The sequence below is a fragment of the Tachysurus vachellii genome, chromosome 19, assembly GCF_030014155.1.
Source record: "Tachysurus vachellii isolate PV-2020 chromosome 19, HZAU_Pvac_v1, whole genome shotgun sequence".
NCBI lineage: Eukaryota > Metazoa > Chordata > Actinopteri > Siluriformes > Bagridae > Tachysurus > Tachysurus vachellii.
The window spans coordinates 7,692,920-7,713,099 of NC_083478.1; the positions used below are offsets into that span (position 1 = coordinate 7,692,920).

A 20,180-nucleotide genomic window follows, 5' to 3' on the forward strand; every position below is an offset into this window, starting at 1 on the left:
GCTCTGTTCCAATAACTCAAAAATATGATGTCTAACAATATTCAGTTGCGGCATATTCCAATATATTTATTGACACGTTACAGTCAGTGTGTCTGTTTAAATTTCAAGGCTGTTGGAGACTCGCTGTTGGACATTTGTGCAAGGTGGACATAACTAATTAAACTAAGTCAGAGCTATTTGTAATTCTCTAAAGACAATTCTGACACCAACACAATGAGCAATATTCTAAAATTGGAAACCTGGGTGAGAAACCACCACAATTTGTAAGGATATGCCATTGTGCTGCCTTCTGATTTTATCCATTAATAAGTCTTGTAATTAGGTGCTGTTTTTATAACATCTACTTTATGATGTATTATTGCTTATGAGGAGCATCTGGAAACTGAAATTAAAACCAAAATCATGATATAAACATCCAGATGTCATATTTTTGAGCCACCACAGGACTCAGGATAAAGATACGCACAACTGAGGCACGTATACCACAAGACTTGCAGATAATGATCAGTCTACGAAATATTACCCAGGAGTGCTTTTGTTTTTAATGAATCTTCTGGCTTTTTAATTTTTTTATTTATTTAAAAAAAATGAAGTGTATTTTAAATAAAACAAATAACAAAATTGATCACTGATAATAAATAAATAAATAAATAAATGATAAATTCTCATGTTACGGCATTTTTTTAAATAGGTATTTTGCATTTTCATTTGCAGTTCCTTAATAACCTTGTCCTAGAGTGATAAATATACTGTTAAAAAAACACGTTATGCATTCGTTGTAGTTCTGCTGCTGTCTTTTGGTCAGTAGAGCGTATTTGCTCTTCACCCTATTACCAGCCAGCATTGAAGAAACCTCCCACTACTCTGCAACACTGCAGTAACATCACTGGCAAGTGTGAGTTATTACGACATGGTGCGAGCAAGTGTGTGGCGCATTAGGTTAAATGCAACACGTAGAAACGTATGGATCCCAGTAAAACAGCAGGATGTGTGGAATGGGATGCTTGTGGAGATGTAAAATGCACAAAGACTGAGGTGCAGTTGGATGATGGCACAAATAGAAATCCAGTTGCATTGCACAGCATCAATTAATTTTTTTCCTACAAAAGTGATTTCAATTCTACAATACTACAATATATAATATATACAGTGCAGTATTAGTATAAAATAATATCTAATTTCATATTTGCATACTTACAGAGATGTTTTCCCCTTTTAATAAAAATAAAAAATATGTATAGGATTTCAGTAACATGGCCTGCAGTAGGATTATGGTGTAGGATTTTGCAGGTTAGGACATTTAAGTCCTTGTTCATAAGAGGATATGGTTCTACTCTTGTAGGAGAGTTACGGTAGTTCATTGCTTTTGTCTACCTCCCTCTGGAGTGCTACAGAGACAGAGGGATGCAGTGAATGAGAGAGCTTGCTGCAGCCTCTCCCCCTCCTCTCTCTCTCTCTCTCTCTCTCTCTCTCTCTCTCTCTCTCTCTTCGTGCTCCTCCTTCTTCTTACCTCTTTCACTGAACACACTTAGTGTGCACTCTTCTCTGCTATCTGCTTAGCTCATCCCATAAAGGAATGTCTAAATAATTTGATTTCCCAAATAATTCAGTGAAATGGTTTATGTAGAAGTGCCTACTCTGGAATATGTAACTAGCACTATACACTATTATAGTTGGTGCGTTTGGGCCCCACTGAGCTTCAGAGTTCCTGCATCTCTGTTACTGATCTGGTGAGTTTGACGTTACTTGATGCTCAGGAGGAAGGGCTCAGAGCTGTCCAAGGACCGTGAGGTTCTGCTGGATCTGGAACACACTGGAGAATCGCATGGAGCTGAATGTTATGGAAGCTTAGAGAATGGTGGCTTCATTCCTCCTCGATATGTAAGTGACTTTTATTAATCATTTTTATATTGCTTAAAGTTGTTAATCTATTGATTTTAACTACTTATACAGAATTCTAAGTATTATCCTCTGTGATGTGTTTCATGTTTTATTTATTTTTTCACAAATTGCACTTATACTGTACTCTTTAAACTATTCACTGTTTCACTTGCTGCATTAAAACAGTGTGTGTGATCAGTGTATAGTGATGCATACTTCTTGCTAATTATACATCTGGTACAGTTCATTAGATTCAATTTTAATAGATATTCTTTGACAGTTATCCTCCCATTTCCTACCTCAGATATTTGTCACATGGTCTGCTTAATTATTTCCTGCTTCATCGAAACTCATGCTTGAATAAGTCACTTAGGAGCATTTGTGAGACAGAAGCTTTATAGCATTTGATTTTTCAGGATCATTTATGGGAAATTTTTGGTGATTACACAACCACGTTGTCATCAAGCTCATGCATCATCTCTGCCTGTTACATGAAACCAGCTAAAAGCTGCATTAGATGACAACGATGATCCGATCTACGTCCAGTGTGAGAAGACAGCCGCTCCACCAACTCAGCCTTCAGGCAACTACTTCAGAGATGGGCGAACTAAAATAGGTAAACATGATACTTACTTTATTTATTTGCATTAATCCAATAGGAAGGAATGTCATCAACTTTTCAGATACAATTTGTAATGTTCATCCAATTATTTTGTTTTTGCTATTCACTGAAGACATTTGTGTTGGAGATCAAAAAATGATAGATCAGTATTTCAGGTTTTATTTCCTGATCTTTACATCAAGCTGTGTTACATGTTACTGTGTTTACGGTAATAACCCTGAATATCTACTCTTAGTTTGAGCCCTAGGTTTCACCTTTGACGACTGCAGTTTTTTATATTTAAATGGATAACCTGGGCATGGTGGCTTAGTGGTTAGCATGTTCATCTCACACCTCCAGGGTTGGGGGTTCGATTCCCGCCTCCACCTTGTGTGTGTGGAGTTTGCATGTTCTCCCCGTGCCTCGGGGGTTTCCTCCGGGTACTCCAGTTTCCTCCCCAGTCCAAAGACATGCATGGTAGGTTGATTGGCATCTCTGGAAAATTGTCCGTAGTGTGTGAGTGAATGAGAGTGTGTGTGTGCCCTGCGATGGGTTGGCACTCCATCCAGGGTGTATCCTGCCTTGATGCCCGATGACGCCTGAGATAGGCACAGTAACCCGAGAAGTACGGATAAGTGGTAGAAAATGAGTGAGTGAGTGGATAACCTGACAAAAAAGACCGGAGAGCTGTCTATAAGAGAAAAGCTAATCATTATGAAGCTTAAAAAAGCTTAAAAGAGGGGGGAAATCAATTAGAGCCTTTATATATATATATAGGCATATCCAATGCAATTTTTTGTTATGTGCTGAAAAAGAAAGAAATCAAGGAAAACAACAGCAGTTGATGACAAAAACACTGTTAAGAGCTATGAAGAAAAACTCAGTCACATCACCAAGAAGTCTGTAAGAGAAGCATATAGGCCTCACCACAAGTTGCAAATCAGTCTTCAGCAGTTAGAATCAGAAGGCCATATTGGAATTTGCTAACAAATACAGAGATGAGCCACAAAGGTTGTGGAAACATGATGAACCACTATTAAAGTTATAGAAACACAACATCATCTCTTCTCTACTCAACCCCCTGACTCCTCCTACTTCATTGTGCCTGTCTGCATAAGACTTTGCTTCTTTCTACCACGAGAAGATTAAGAAAATCTGCAGGACCTTCACTTCTGCCCCGACTGCACATACATCTCACAGTCAGGATTTTCCTACTCCTTCGTTGTCGCATTTCTCAACCGTAGCAGCAGAAGAGATTTTACAACTCATTCGGTCTTGCAATCCTACCTCCTTCCCATTGAATCCACTCCCTTCCACTATGCTCCAGACCATCTTGCAAGAAATTCTCCCCTTCATCACCACTATGATCAATGGATCCATCTAGTCATGTACCAACTACCTTCAAGAGAGCAAAGGTTATCCCCATCCTAAAGAAATCTGCTCTGGATCCATTAGATATCAGTAACTACAGACCGGTATCACTTCTCTCTTTTCTTTCAAAAATTCTTGAACGCATTGTCTATAATCAACTGTCTGTCGATCTCATATCAGGTAACATGGAGGGGAGTGACATCTGTTCCACGCAGACTCTCCACTGGTATCCCACAGGGCTCAGTACCTGGTTCTCTTCTTTTCTCTCTCTATACTCACTCTCTTGGTGAAGTTATTTCATCAAACGGGTTCTCTTACCACTGCTATGCCGATGACACAAAATTTATCTTCTCTTTCCTAACCTCAGATACCACTGCTTCTGTTTGGATCTCAGCATGTCTGGCAGACATATCATTGTGCATGACGTCTCATCAGTTGAAGCTCAATCCTAGCAAAACTGAACTGCTGATCATCCCAGGTGATTCATCCCCAGGTCATGATCTTGCAATATCCCTGCATAAGGATCTGATCACCCCTTCAGTCACAGCTCGCAATCTTGGGGTAACCATGGACAATCAACTGTTCTTTTCCTCTCATATTGCTAATATGACACACTCACGTCGGTTCCTTCCCTACAGTATTAGATGGATTCTGCCATTTTTATCCATACAGGCTGCTCAGGTACTTTTCCAGTCTCTTGTCATCTCAAGACTGGACTGGGCAACCTATGAACGCAATTCGTCCTCTGCAAATGATCCAAAATGCCGCTGCATGACTTCAACCTGTCTAAGTTCTCGCATACCACCATGCTGCAACTATCCCTCCACTGGCTTCCAGTAGCTGCACGCATCAGATTAAAACACTGATGCTTGCCTACAAAGCCAAAAACGGACTAGCTCCCTCTTACCTCAAAGCCCTCATCACTCCTCGCACTGCACCTCGCACCCTCAGAGCTACCAGCACTGCTCGACTGGTCCCACCATCTCTCCGGGTAAGAGGTAAGTACACTACAAGACTCTTTTCTGTTCTGGCACCAAGGTGGTGAAATGAACTTCCCCTAGGGGTCCGGACAGGGTCTGAGTCACTGGCTATTTTCAAACAATGGTTAAAGACTTACATATTCATATAACACTTCAACTAGCACTTTCTTCCCTGTTTGTTGTATGTGTGTATTTAAAAAAATACTCTGGATAAGGGCCTCTGCCAAACCCTATAAATGGAAATGGAAAAGCCAAAGGGTGGAGCTTAGAGCAAAGAATCCACTTATGATCCAAAACATATAACATCATCTATTAGATGTCAGTGGGTCACGCAAGAAAGAAATATGCAACCAAATATTAAGTGTAATGTCCTTTAAACTACAATAAGATTGTTCCAATACTTTTGCACATGTTCTAAGTTGATGAACACATTTAGGTGTAAAGATTAAGGAACGATATTTGAATACCAATCTAACATCTTATAGTTATTTTTTGATCCCAAACACAAATGTATTCATTCATTCATTCATTTTCTACCGCTTATCCAAACTATGGGGAGCCTGTGCCTCTCTCAGGCGTCATCAGGCATCAAGGCAGGATACACCCTGGACGGAGTGCCAACCCATCGCAGGGCACACACACTCTCATTCACTCACGCAATCACACACTACGGACAATTTTCCAGAGATGCCAATCAACCTACCATGCATGTCTTTGGACCGGGGGAGGAAACCGGAGTACCCGGAGGAAACCCTCGAGGCACAGGGAGAACATGCAAACTCCACACACACAAGGCGAAGGCGGGAATCGAACCCCAAACCCTGGAGGTGTGAGGCGAACGTGCTAACCACTAAGCCACTGTGCCCCCCCAAATGTATTCAGTGTATAGCAAAAATAAGAACAATTTTGAGGGGAATGTAATTTCAAAGATATCTTAGAAACTATGATTTGCAGTTTCACAGTTCAGTGGATCTGGATAGGTTCTACATTTTAAGTGATAAAACATGATATGTTTGGAAATGATCCCTGATGCGGTGGAATGATATGAAACTTAGGGTCAGCATCACCATCACTTTTGATTGTTGATTAATTTGATGACAAATGCCAGTTATTTATAAAATAATGATAATTTTGTGGAATGCCAATGAATCAAGTTTCTTTTGTCACTAATGATTAATAGTCTTTCCAACAACAGCCACAACTTAATAAAACAAAAAACAAAAAATGCTTGTCAGCACAACAGCCTGCGACTGATCGTTTTTCTTTTCTGAACCTGTGTCTGTACGTTTTCCTTTCATGAACTCTTGCTGTTCGGATGTCTAAGATTTTGTGCTGGTGTGGGAGGTGAAGTCCCGCAGGAAGAGGAGAGCTCAGTGTGAAGGCTCAGCAGAGCCCCAGGAGGATAAGGGGCAGGTGATTCAAGAGGAGAGCAGATCCGAGAAGAGGAAAGCACAGCTGGCCAGATGGAGGGACAAATTCATTCAGAATCTACAGACTGCTGGTCTTCTTTTAGAAAAGGTTTCAATTTCCATTGTGTTTCTCTTTAGAACCTGTAACACAGGGACTTGATTGAATTTTGTGTTTTGCTGTTGTTTCTATTACCAGGAGGAATCATCCAGTGTAAAAAAGACAGTACACTATTTGAAGCTCAATGCTCCTTGGGAGGTGCTGGTGTACTATGCTGAGGAATTAAGCCTCAGAGCACCACTACAGGTCAGTCCTAGTCCTGCTGCCTTTTCTAATTTATTTTTTTTCTATTACAAAGCAGTTGTGCATAATCTCTTCGGCTGCCTAAAGGTCACAGATATAAATGTTATTGGAAACAGCATAGATTTGACATGATTTGTTTTCCCACAGGCACAGCCGCATCCGGATTTCAACACTTCGGCCCGGGTGCTCCAAAAACTCTGGGTGCCAAACATCATGGCTGACTCGGTGCCTAACCGGCCAGTGGATTACTACACATGTGCCTTCCGCAAGTCCAAGATGGAAAAGTAAGTTTAAACCATTTTTTTGATGTATCTGTTTTTTTGTTTTTTTTTTTCTAACTGTGGCTGATGTCATTCTTTATTCTGAAGGTTTCTGGGCTGTGAGGATCACGAGAATTATTTCACCAACACACAGAGACACCGCATTGTGAGTGCACATTTTGTGTTGATTTAAAATGTGTACTGACAAATAAATTGTTGTCTTTTATTTTGGCTTTAAATATTTATATATTTATTGTGTTTATAATTTTTTTTAAATAATTATTTTATTATGTGCAAAGTAATGAGCGTGTTCTTATACAGAAGAATAATCAAAGACCAGTTAGTCAAAGTGGAGGACCGTTACATCCCAATTCACTTTATTCATTTTACCCCACAGCAATTTACCAGAACTAACATTTTCATTTATTTATTAAAGAATCACATCATGCTTTGTATCTATCTATAGCTACTTGCATTATTTTGTACACTGATAACTGTGTTTAATAAGACAAACATGCAGTTTTCATGTTACTCAGGAACTGCACAGCCCTCGTTTTAAAAGTCTTCCTATGTCAAAAAACTTTAAGAAGATAATTACCTTTGTTGACTGTTGTCAAACGCTGACCCTGGAGACCGTAATTATTAACAATTACACATATCTTAATTGGTTTTTGATGAGGGTCGACCACATAAGCCCCTGTGTACAGTATGTTGCTACAACAGAAACTCTAATGTATTACACAAGCGTATTGCTATTAAACTTTGATTTGCCTTGCAGTCAAATCTAACATCTTGAGAATACATTAAAAATTGAGAAATTAAACTATTATTATTTAACATATCCAAATCCAATTCAATGTTTTGGATTGATACTTTGATTTAAAAGGATATTATTGGCAATGATTATTGAAAAAGAACAAACAACCGGTGTGTAAACAGTAATTTGCATATTTAAATTGAGGTGTAAATATTTGGATAGGCTTGTAAGGTGATTTACCAATATTTTTGATATTTAATAGTCGTTTTATACATCATCATCATGCACATATTACTGACAGTCCTACTCAGGTTCTGAACAAAGATTGCTAACATATCAGTCAGAGGCTATTAAATCATATCGTATTGTATCAGATTCAGTGGTTTTGATAAATATCGAATCAAGTGTATCATGTGTAAACTTGACCCTATTACATGCTGATACTCAGTATACTAGTATGGCAGTATAGACTTTATAAATATGGTTAAAATGCTATCATATTTCAGAAAAACTTCCTAAACTGACTTAATGCCTATTAGTTCCTATAAGTACCTACAGTATACTTGATAATAATGTTGTTGAATCTTAAGGCATGTCATATAACTCATTTTCAGCATAACACGTACTAGGATGTAATTACCTGTGCAGGTATATGAAGTCTTAGCAAGGACGGTATATGGCAAACGGAAGCATGCTGAGGTTGGAGTGGCTCGACTGTTAAACGAAGGTGCCTTCAAAGCAGCATTTCCACTACATGATGTAAGAGATCACATGATCTGTCACATGATCAGCCAGAGTGATGCGTTTAATTTAGTGTACACGTGGAAATGTTTTACTCAGTAATTAATTGTTTAATACACAGTACGTACAGCGAATGTGAAGAAGGCGGTAATTGATTCTATGGTCCATATTTGGCTAACTATATGAGCTGTAGCTGTATACTTTATTAACTGTCTCTTTGGTAAAAATGTGGTACATCTGGAAATGATTTCCTGGTAGCACTAAATATTGTTGAATATTTACATAATTAATACATATTAGATAATATCACAGGAGCTGCTACACATTTGTTGGCTGTACCGATCTACACTTTACGATGCGTCTGGAAATCTTTACTGAGTTTGAGTAGTATGTAATATAAACAATGAGTAATAATACATGACTAACATATACCAACATTATTCTGTTATCCTAGCATCAATAATGCCATATACCAAAGTGTTGTTCCTCATGAGTTACTATTGTACATACATATTAACTATGCAAAATAGCCACTAACTATTATTTGTAAGTAACATTATTACTATTACAATAATTTGCTGTACAAACCTGGTAGTTTTCACATAAAGTATTTTAAAATATTATTTACAAGTAATGTTCTAGAAATTATTTACTTTCAAGTGCTTCCTTCTTTATTTTCAGGGTCCCTTTGAGCTACCAGGAGATGAGATTTCTCCTGATCAGTTAAACAGAAGGCAGGTCCTGTATAACTACTGGGCTCGCTGGTCCAAATGGTACAAGTACCAGCCTTTGGATCATATACGAGAATACTTTGGGGAGAAAATAGCTCTTTATTTTGCATGGCTCGGTGAGCAGGCACTTCTCATTTGGTGTATGTTGATAATGAGATTAAGATGTTAATATTAAGAGCAAACAAATCATTCATGAGTGACATCATACAGATGTTCTGTTTGGTCTGTACAGGCTTTTACACAGTGTGGCTCCTTCCTGCAGCTATAGTTGGGACCGTTGTGTTTGTCTCAGGCATCATGACTATGGGATCCAACACTCCAGCGTCAGTATCATACACAAACGCAATGCTCTTACAAAACTTTGTTGAAACACGATCAAACACACTACTGCAGCAAACAGTGTAATGTCACTGTGTGTCTTTTTTTTTTGCCTTTAATCTGTTTCTATGGAAACAGTTGGCCAAAGGTGCTGTATAGCAGCTGCTGGGATGGGGGTGTTTGCAGCAAAAGCACTAAACTGCAAAGACAGGGAGTGAGGCATGAAGATCAGCTTCAGTCAAAAAACAGATAAATGTCTGACTCTACATTCTGCATAGTCATTGACGCAGTGTCTCATATGTTCACCATATAAGTGCTATTGATCCATAGTTAAAACTAATGTACTCTATCAAGCCGTAAGACACTTATGTTATTTGCAGAACAGATCATATTTTGCCTCATTAGCTTTTAATATCTCAAGATAATGTAAGATTAAGTGAAAGCAGATTAGGTCATCGCTGTGATGCTGCACCTTCATCCAAATTATTTTGGATGCAGAGACTTATTTCCTTTATTGTTTTTATTCCTTTTCTCATGTCCTCTCACAGATTTATTCTATTTAGTCACAGTTTACATAAGGAAGGATGGAGGTAGTTCTTGGTAGTTCTTCTACATTTAATGTATTTAAAATGTATTTTTGCATTTCTATTTCATCTTAAGTAGATAAATAATGAGGTTACTATTTGTAACATTATTATTATTTATTACAGCCTATGAGGATGTAATACAACTGTAATGACAGTGTTATCACCATTATGTGACTCAGACCTAGCTACAAAGAACGTCAAATTGTGTAGTCATCATATTGTTATTGGTCAACATTAGCAGAAGTTAAAAAAAATAGAAGACATCTGAGACCTGATGGAATAAGCCTTTATAAATGTACATGTGTTTTTCTGTGAGTTGCTTAGAACAGTGCATAGTGGCATGTACCATTATAAACCTTGTCAGTCATAAATTTTAGATGTAATGTATTGTTAAAAACATTTACTTTTATGGCATTTGGCAGACACCCTTATCCAGAGTGACTTACATTTTAATTAATTTTATACACCTGAGCAATTGAGTGTTAAGGGCCTTGCTCAGGGGCCCAACAGTGGTAGCTTGATGGAACTGGGACTTGAACGCATGACCTTCCGATCAGTAGTCCAACATCTTAACTACTAGGCTACCACATCCCAGTATACCAATACATCCATGTACTGGTTTTCTGGGTCACAGACTAAGAATACAATCAGCATATACAACATATTTTCAAATAAAATGAAGTGTTAATTTAAGTAATTCAGGAAGCGGTAGGTCTTAGACATTGTCAGCTCTTCAGACATTTAAGGGAAGTTGATGCACTGTTTTTAAGTAAAATGTAAAGTGTTACTTTGAATTATTTATGTTACACATAGGAAAGAAATCTGCGAAAGCGGGGGCCAGTACCTTATGTGCCCTCTCTGTGACACCTGTGAAGCCTGGAATATATCAGACATATGCCCCATGGCTAAGGTACACAATCTACAGCTTTCTGTAAGTCACTGTGGTTTACTGTAAGGTTTTCCCACATATTTTAATTGAAATATTCCATTTTTAGGTGGGTTATCTGTTTGACCATCCTGGCACAGTGTTCTGTAGTGTGTTCATGTCCTTTTGGGCTGTCACCTTCCTGGAGTACTGGAAACGCAAGAACGCTACTCTGGCTCATCACTGGGATTGCATGGACTTTCATGAAGAGGAGGTCTGGCAAAGAATCCTGTGTAGAATGATTAATGCACTGTGGTAGGTTATTATTATTATTATTATGTTAGAAATGTCTGTATTTTTAGGAGCCTCCACGGCCAGAGTTTGCTGCCACGGCCCCTGCGATGGAGGACAACCCTGTGACTGGAATAAAGGAGCCCTATTTCCCAGAAAAAGCCCGGATCTCCCGTATGTTCACCGGATCAATGGTCATTGTCATAATGGTGAGCCTGGGTCATAATGGTTTCCACAGATTAAAGATTTGTCTGTATTTTTATTTGTTTTTATTTTCTCATGGTTGCCTCTTCTTTCCCTCAGCTGTGCGTGGTGATGATATTTTTAGTGACTGTCATCATCTACCGCAGTATAGTGAGTGTGATGATGTACAAGACAGGGAGTTCCATGCTGCGCACTGAGGCAAGCACTCAGAGAAACAGTTCATTACGATCCAGCTATCTGCATGGTTTATTGCTACAACCAATACTGCTGCCTGCAATTTATCTTAAACTGTGTATCTTCTCTGTATTTCTCTCTAGGCTGGGAACATTGCCAACATCTCCAGCAGTATGGTGAACCTGGCTCTGATCTTGCTGATGGGGCAGGTGTATACAGCGCTAGCAGAACGACTCACAAAATGGGGTACGCAGTCTGCAGTTGACTCTCGAGCCTGTAAACCAGCGCAGTGTTCTTAAATGGCCTTAAAATAAGAATGAAAATCAATAAGCCATTAAGACTTCATCACACTTCACACTAGCTTGTAGATATGACAGCACATTGTAGTTATTACATTATTAATATTTGTTATAGATATTCAATGTACAGAACAATATTGTTTTATTGTCCAGTTTTATTCAAACAAGTTAAATACTGAAAATCAGACTTTGTTTTTTTTTCTTTATTTCTTTTTTTGTACAGAAATGCACAGGACACAGACACAGTATGAAGACGCTTTTACTTTTAAGGTGTTCATCTTCCAGTTTGTTAACTTCTACTCTTCCCCTTTTTATGTGGCCTTCTTCAAAGGAAGGTATGATAATAACTATTTATTTATTTTTTTTACTTAAAAGTAGCATTTGTATTTATTTTTATTTTTTTTATGCATATAACACTAATTGAAAAACCAGCTAATTTTCATATAAGGACAAAAGTTGCACCGCCTCATTGTTTATGAATTAATTGTGTATGCTCAAATAGTACTTAGTGTTCATGGTAGGGTTTAATGCCTTAACAGGAAACCTATAAGGCCATGAGATGAAATCTTAACACATAATAAACAGGAGTTGTGTTTGTCCCACTGGGAACCATGTCACATGCTTGAGAGGAGGATTTAACAGTTCGCATTTATAATTAATTTACAATATATATACAGCTGAGGAAATAAAAAAAGGCCAGTGCTGCTGCATAAGATTTTAGGCTTATGGTACAGAAAGAATAACAATAAAGTAATTTATTTTTCTCACATTTATCTATCATCTTCTTATATCAAAGGCTGGAAGAATATGATATTCCACCAAGTAAAAGTGCTTATTCTATAATATATTTAACATTTTTAATTTATCATTATATTTTTTTAAGCATCATAAGTGCTTAGTAATAATTCGCCTGAATAAAAATGAAGTAAATCGATTGCTGGAAAAGCTATTTTTTATAATTCTTTATAAATTGAATTTCACACGACTATGAATTCCAATTACAACTAATCATCTAAAAAAAATTTTTTTTTTTAATCAAATGAACTATGCTGAAATGATCACCACCTCCTTTATCACCAGTATAATAAACAAAGCTAATGTTAGCAGACAAGCTAACTTAAAAGCCAGATGTTTTTGGGGTTTCAGCAGTTTGTTAGCTAGCTTGCTCATGTTAATTCATCTAGTTAGCAAAGATACTCTTTACACATTACTCTGAACACTGCCTATGGTATAACCTTAAATTGAATACAGTTGCCCCGTGACCCGAGGTAGTTCGGATAAGCGGTAGAAAATGAATGAATGAAAGAATGAATGAATGAATACAGTTGATTAAAGTTGAAAACAGTGCTTTCATACTGTAAAACATTAAAAGATCTGGCATTTAAGGCATTTAAATACACAGATATATGGTCAGTTTTGCCAGGAGTACTAATCTGTGTTCAGATTACTGTTACACCATTACTATTACTGTTATTGATCTATTACAACATTTATGTTCTTTGTTGTAATGAAGGAATATGTACCTAAAGGCATTACAAACCTCTGCACTCACTGTAGCACAGTAGTGGTTTTCTAAATGCCTCTTCTTATCTTCCCTATCGATTCTGCTCTCCAAACAGATTTGTCGGTTACCCCGGTCACTATGGCACGTTATTTGGGATGAGGAACGAGGACGTGAGTTCTGTACATTAGTGCTAAAAACATCTACTTAAAAACTCATTTGCATTTGTGAGTGGTGTGGTTAATTGTGTGGTTTGTTCTTCTTGGGTGGACGGATTGCAGTGTGGTCCAGGGGGCTGTCTGATCGAGCTGGCTGAACAGCTTTTCATCATCATGATGGGGAAACAGCTCATCAACAACATTCAAGAATTCGTCCTACCGTACGTTCCTGAAAATATCTTGCTGTTTGAACTCTGATCTCTTTATTATGAGTGTCTTTTTGTGTCTTGTGCAATTTATGTACCTATTATAACTCTTATCTACTGTTCACTAGTGTTAATAATAATAATCGTAATAATTATTACCTATTACAACTATTAGAATTCGCTTATTGTATTAGAGTATCGAATTCCCTTTATGCATTGTGCTGATTGTTGAAGTCAGTGAGTCAGCAGTGTGAAGTGTTGCAGTGTGGCTCTCTGCCATGTGGCAGTAACTTTACTACTGCTGAACTCAGCAATGTGACCTTATCACATACTGTGTGTGTGTTTGTGTGTGTGTGTGTGTGTGAGAGAGAGAGAGAGAGAGAGAGAGAGAGAGAGGCACATTTTTTCACTTGTCAAAAAAGATGACATTTATCACAAAGATAAAAGGATATCCTGGGCTATAGTAGAGCTTTCAATGTTCTTTTCAATAATGCATCATGCATCTCTATGAACAGTTTCTATTTAAAGCTGCGGTCTGTCATATTCAAAAGTGTTTCTGGGCCTAAAATACTCAAATCGTTTAAAGAGCACTTAGAAATATAATGATATAGTAATCATACTATAATACTAAGGATATGTAAGTAATTACAGTAATTATATAAACTAAACAGAGGTGACAACATTTTTAATATTGACACGTGATGCAATTTTTATCATGCATCACTTGTCGCTATGGTGATACAATATCCAGCTGAAAACTGCACAATGAAAATGAGAAGAAAGAATAGGAAGAAAGTAACTGGGCTGGACTGCGGTTTATTTTGCTTTGTAAAAAAAAAAAAAAAGCGCTGCTGAAGTAGCTGTTACACTGGAATTTTGACTATATATATCCACCTATATATGCTTTGTGGCGAAATGGTGTTCTTTCTCTGTTCATGGAAATATACAGGAAATATTCTACATTTTAAATTCAGCTTTTCAGCTCTTCCCTGTTTTTATAAGAAGTAACTGATGGAAAACATGTAGATTTAACAGAGAAATGAGAGGAATTGAGAGATGTCACTGTGTGTGTGTGTGTGGTGTGTGTGAACAGTAAGGTGAAGGCATGGAGACAGAAAAAGTCCCTGACCTCGGTGAAGAAGGCTCAGAGCGGCCGGGCAGCACAGCGCTGTGAAGAGGACTATGAGCTGATCGAGTGTGAAGGCCTGTTTGATGAGTATCTTGAGATTGGTAAGACTCTTAAAGATTAATATTCCATAAACACAGTGCTGATTTTAAAATGTGCCGGATTGGTATTGTTCAGGAAACACTGTGCATAGACTGTAAATTGAATTTTAAAACTCAGTAACTTGTGATGTGTGGTGCAAATTTATAAGGAGCTGATTGAGAGATTGAATTAGTTTTTAATTGCTATCTATTTTGCACAGTGCTGCAGTTTGGCTTTATCACCATCTTTGTGGCTGCGTTCCCACTCGCTCCACTCTTTGCTCTGCTGAATAACTGGGCTGAAGTGAGACTGGATGCACACAAGTTTGTGTGTGAATACCGGCGGCCTGTGGCTGAGAGAGCGCAGAATATTGGCGTGTGGTTCATCATTCTTGAGGCCCTTTCCCACATTTCTGTCATTGTGAATGTGAGCGTCAGTCTCTCACATGGGCATTTTCAATTTCTGACGGCTTGTTTTCTAGGTCGCCAGGCTAGTAAAAATTACTTATTGTCTTCTAGGCTTTCCTGATTGCATTCACTTCTGATTTTCTGCCTCGACTGCTGTACCAGTATAAGTTTGATAATGACTTAAATGGTTATGTGAACTTCACACTGGCGTACGCTCCACCCAACTCCTCTCGCCATGAGATGTGCAGGTCAGTTATGTGGTAATACTACTACAACGACTACTACTACTACTAATAATAATAATATAAATTTTGTCTCAATTTCATTTGGCTCTATAAGATGCCAGTGTTGCCCTTACCTTCTCTGGCATTAGAGGGAGTTTTTCCCCTGAAAATGAAGCCATTCTACTGATGATCTGTAAAGGTTTGTACTGCGCTTGTGTGTTGAATCAGGTACAAGGCTTTTCGAGATGAAAATGGGAAGTACACTCTAGTTTACTGGGAACTTCTCGCAGTCAGACTTGGCTTCATTATTGCGTTTGAGGTAAACACTGTCTAATCCACTCAAACTATGATATATACTATGTACTATAATATATTATAGTACAGTACTTAAATACAGACTGCTAGTTTTGTATTACTATTAATAATTAAATATCTGTTCTGTGTTTAGCATGTGGTGTTCTTTGTGCTGCGCCTGATTGACTGGATGGTTCCGGATGTACCGGAATCTCTGGAGCTGAAGGTGAAGCGTGAGCGCTACCTGGCCAAGCAGGCTTTGGCTGACAACCAGGAGGCGCTGTTGGTGAGAAACATAAAGACTTTATACTCAGGCCATACACATAGTGTACACACTATCAGTGCTTTTTTATACACACGCTGTCTACTAGTGACCTCTGGCCTGTTATTCATAGGTCTGAAAGCGGCATGCTGTGTGTTAGCATTTTTAGCAACGACTTGGGACGATCAAAAATATATTAAAATGTATTTTGATACATGATATCTAGGCGTAAATGTATTAGAAGAATCTGTCAAACAAAACAACTTTTTTCTTGAAAGGATAGAAATGCTAGAAATGTTAAAATTTGGGATGAAAATAACGGTTTTATTTTATGACTGCTTGAAAAGGTAATATTAGCATTCATAGCTAATGCTGAAGCTAGTTGTACTTCAGAAAACACACAGCTCTACATGGTCTTTCTGACAGTTTAAACTTTTACTGAACACTTCACTACTTTACAGTAATGTTCAGGTGTAGCCGTGTTGTGATGCTCTGGTGGATTCTGGGAAAATCTCTCTCTCTCTCTCTCTCTCTATCTCTCTCTCTCTCACTCTAAGACATGCTGGTGCTCCATTTTCTCAGGTTTTAAGGGTCCTTTTGTCTAGCTGTATATTATCTGCTCTATTTTTGCATAAGAAGAAAGGCTGTGTTTTCAGCGATACCCAGGGATGTTTATCTTTTCAGCGTTGGACACAAGGTTCAATGGATAATACCATAAAAAATACTTCCAAATTAGTTCCAAATTTGACCCGATGGTGGTGCTAGAGTGTTTCCTATCAGTGTTCTATCACTATCAGTTCCCAAGAAGCATTAGAACAAAAATACACCTTCTGTGTCCTAACCCATAATAATAATAAGGACAAAGTTCACTCATTATCTTTTGTAGAGTACAGAAGGGTAATAACACACAAGTGTTTCTTTTTGGAAAGAGAAGGGTTTCTTATCTGTTTTGGGACTTTTACCACCACTGTTATACTGGAACACTGAAGACGGCCCAATGCAGTTTTCTGAAGCATTTCTCAAACAACAGAGAAAAACACTTTCAATGTGTTCTGTAACTTGAATGAAGTTGCGCTGTTGCACTGGGACATTGGTGTGTAACAAATAATAACTGAATCTGGTTTTGAAGACGTGTGATCTGTTGCCTTTACACGTAACTAAACTGACCAGCTAATGTAACAGAATGCACTTCTACCGTACTTATCAATTTATTTATCCTGCTAATAAATTCAACTTATCGCCACTGCTTCATAATATTAAAGCAGTTAATTATTCTTACAGCTTACTCAATTCTTTGTAGAATATTCAGCAGTACACAGTAACAGAGTTTTCTAGATATCATGTATATTTTTCTCCATTCACAGTTAGTCTGAAACATACTGTAACTTACCATAGAAATATACCTGGGCCTTTTTCGTTATTAATCTGGACTGTTTACTTTAAAACTGCATTTATACTAGTTAGCAGTTGCTTTCTAGAGATTTTAGGGCCATACTCTTCAATTAATATTAATTCTCCTATGTAAATCTGATTTTCTCAGAATACCAGGGTGTATTTTTCCAAGATTTTGTGCTTATAGCAGAGCTTTGCTTTTCTTAAATGACAACTCAGCACATTAAATATACAGTATTGAAATATCTGTGATGTGTTTAACAGTTCTGGTTCATCGTTTAATTGTTTTTTAAATATGTATTATTTCCTAATTATATATATTAATATACTACATTATGTCAGGAGTGAGCACTTGTGTACTGCGCTGATGTCACAGGAGGACATTTCTTACACAGGTTACAATTAGGTAACATGTTACGGTAACAGTACATAAACCCTGCTCTAATTCCTGAATTAATGCTTACTTAAATATGAACTAATGATGATTTAAGGCATGTACTGATCATGAACTTTAACTATGAGGTGAGGAGAGGTATATGAATTCATGTGAGAGTAATGACCACCTTAAATCCGTTAGAACATGTTTACTTATTAATGTATTCATTAACAGATGGGGCTAAACTTAATCAACATGCTCTGTTTTCTAAATTTATTTTTGGGAAAAAAAATTATTGTTTTTGGGATCTTATTTTATTTTCTATTTTATTTGGAATAGATTTTTGAATCCGTATCTCGATTTCTTTTGCACACAGACAGTTGAAAAAAAGCATTTCACTACACTTTATACCGTGTTTAATTGTGTACATGACAAATAAAAGTTGAATTTGAGTTTTTAAGGTAGAATATGAATGAAGTAACTAATTATGTGCATCATTTGAAATATTTTGGACATGTTGTATAATTTATATTATTTGCCATATACTATGTAGCTGCAAACACAAAGATCTTTGGATGCCACTGGATTACTCACATAATTTACACTGATTCTCTTTATCGAACATAGAAAGGCACACTAATAAGTTTGGAGGTTGGGGTCAGAGCACAGGGTCAGTCATGATACAACGCCCCTGGAGCTGTGAAGGTTAAGGACATTCTCAAGGGTACAACAGTGGTAACTTGACAGTGCTGGGGCTTAAACCCCAAACCTCCAATCGACAAACCAGATCCTTAACCGTTTGAGCCACCACTGCCACAGTTTAATAATAACCTGTTTTATACCGTTCTCCGTCCATATGAAACAATACAATATTGAAATTCGTATTCGTTCTTATAGAGCAGGTTTGCCTTTTTTACTCCTATGTGTTAATCAGTACTTTAACTACCATGTAGGAGTATGTATTTAAGGTGGTCATTACTCAGGCATGAATTCATGACTCATTCATGACCAATGTCATTTGTCGTAGTGAGGTTATTCTAAAGCGTTACCAGCATTTGATAGGAGAAAAAATGTAAATGATCTCAAACATAAGGGATAACAGCATGATTTGAATCATGACTTTTTTCACTGCAGTGATTCAGCTTGGTTCATTAGGCGATCGTTATGGAGTTGATGGCAGGATTAACATATTAACAACATATAAATGCACTGCTGCATTGCTGTCTTTAGATATAGATGTATTCCCAGTGGTTCAGCTGGAAATCAAATAGCACTGGGGTAACCATTAGCCAAAATGAAAAGAAATTTAATCCAATTTAGAATTCTAATATAAATGTACTAATATTCTAGTTATTCTAGGTGAATTTTTCGCTGTAGTGTTTTTGTCAGTTGTCATCGCTGTTAAAAACAGATAGCACTTTAGTTCTAATTACATGTTATTGTACGGAATTCCTCCTTCCTTCACTGTGTGCTCATGTACTCAGAACTACAGTGTCAAACATCTGATCAGTATTAACTTAGTTTCACCTTCACATGTTTCCACTCTTATCCTGTTTTTCTTTTTTCCCCTCTCTTTTTCGGTCCATCTACCATCTGTTGTACTCCTTGAAGCAAGCGACGCGTCTGGCAACTTGAGACGAGTCTGCAGGGTCTGAGGGTCTCCAGGAGAGGGTGCACTTATAAAGCAAGGGCTGGACCCCATCAACAATCAGCACACAGGAACAGACTTTCAAAAAAAAAAGTTTGGTACATGTTTTGGACTGTTATGTTTTGGTGATTGTATGTTTTCAGTGGATGGTTGTGTATGTACGCATTTCTGAGAGCGCATGCCTGTTTCATTTAGTCGTTTCCATCTGGAGCACTCGCAATGCCAAAACAAATCAAAATAAAAAAAAAATCTAATCCAAACTATTAAGCTTTCAAAATAGGGGTTGAGTATAGACATTCAGACAACTACATTCCATTATACACTCCTTCATCAAACTGTGATTAGAAAAGAAAAGTGAGGTGTTTTTTCTATGATATATATTTGTACCAAGGACAAAGTGTACCTTCAAGCATATAGAAATGGAGTTAAAACGGAGTTCATCCTGTACTGGTATATGAATTGCTTCTATGTAATAAAAGAACACATTCATGTTCATTCACAATTTTTTTTTTTTCCAAATAAATTATTGATGAATGTTAATTCTGTCTCACTTCCTTTGCTTGCACGCAATGGTTAAGGGTGAAATCTGGGATAGGCTGATCTTTTTTTTTTAACAGTGCTTAGATGTGAAGGAATGAGCAAAGGCCATTAAAGGTAAATATGTTCAAGCAAGTTTGGGAGCTAAAAAGTGTTTAAACGGCTGGGGATCAGATGCCAGTTGGCAGGAACGTTAAT

General features: G+C 37.5%; 1 protein-coding gene across 1 annotated transcript; it reads left to right on the forward strand.

Moving 5' to 3' along the window:
* Positions 1-1,749: 1,749 nt before the first annotated feature.
* Positions 1,750-19,864, forward strand: ano11 (anoctamin 11). Its single transcript, XM_060894179.1, has 23 exons — positions 1,750-1,881; positions 2,383-2,497; positions 6,158-6,351; positions 6,439-6,546; positions 6,691-6,827; positions 6,912-6,969; positions 8,209-8,319; positions 8,983-9,148; positions 9,265-9,355; positions 10,751-10,847; positions 10,933-11,076; positions 11,165-11,302; positions 11,397-11,495; positions 11,615-11,717; positions 11,994-12,105; positions 13,390-13,444; positions 13,553-13,650; positions 14,729-14,865; positions 15,063-15,268; positions 15,361-15,497; positions 15,702-15,792; positions 15,922-16,053; positions 19,409-19,864. The coding sequence occupies exons 1-23, from the start codon at positions 1,750-1,752 to the stop codon at positions 19,430-19,432; spliced, it is 2,685 nt and encodes an 894-aa protein (XP_060750162.1). The 3' UTR covers positions 19,433-19,864.
* The last annotated feature ends 316 nt before the right edge of the window (positions 19,865-20,180 follow it).

Bases quoted from the DNA above. Each gene is read 5' to 3' on its own strand.
- ano11 (XM_060894179.1), top strand. From the start codon at position 1,750: ATGCTCAGGAGGAAGGGCTCAGAGCTGTCCAAGGACCGTGAGGTTCTG. The intron at 2,498-6,157 runs GTAAACATGATA...CGGATGTCTAAG, and splicing joins AGATGGGCGAACTAAAATAG to ATTTTGTGCTGGTGTGGGAG. The intron at 15,269-15,360 runs GTGAGCGTCAGT...ATTGTCTTCTAG, and splicing joins ACATTTCTGTCATTGTGAAT to GCTTTCCTGATTGCATTCAC.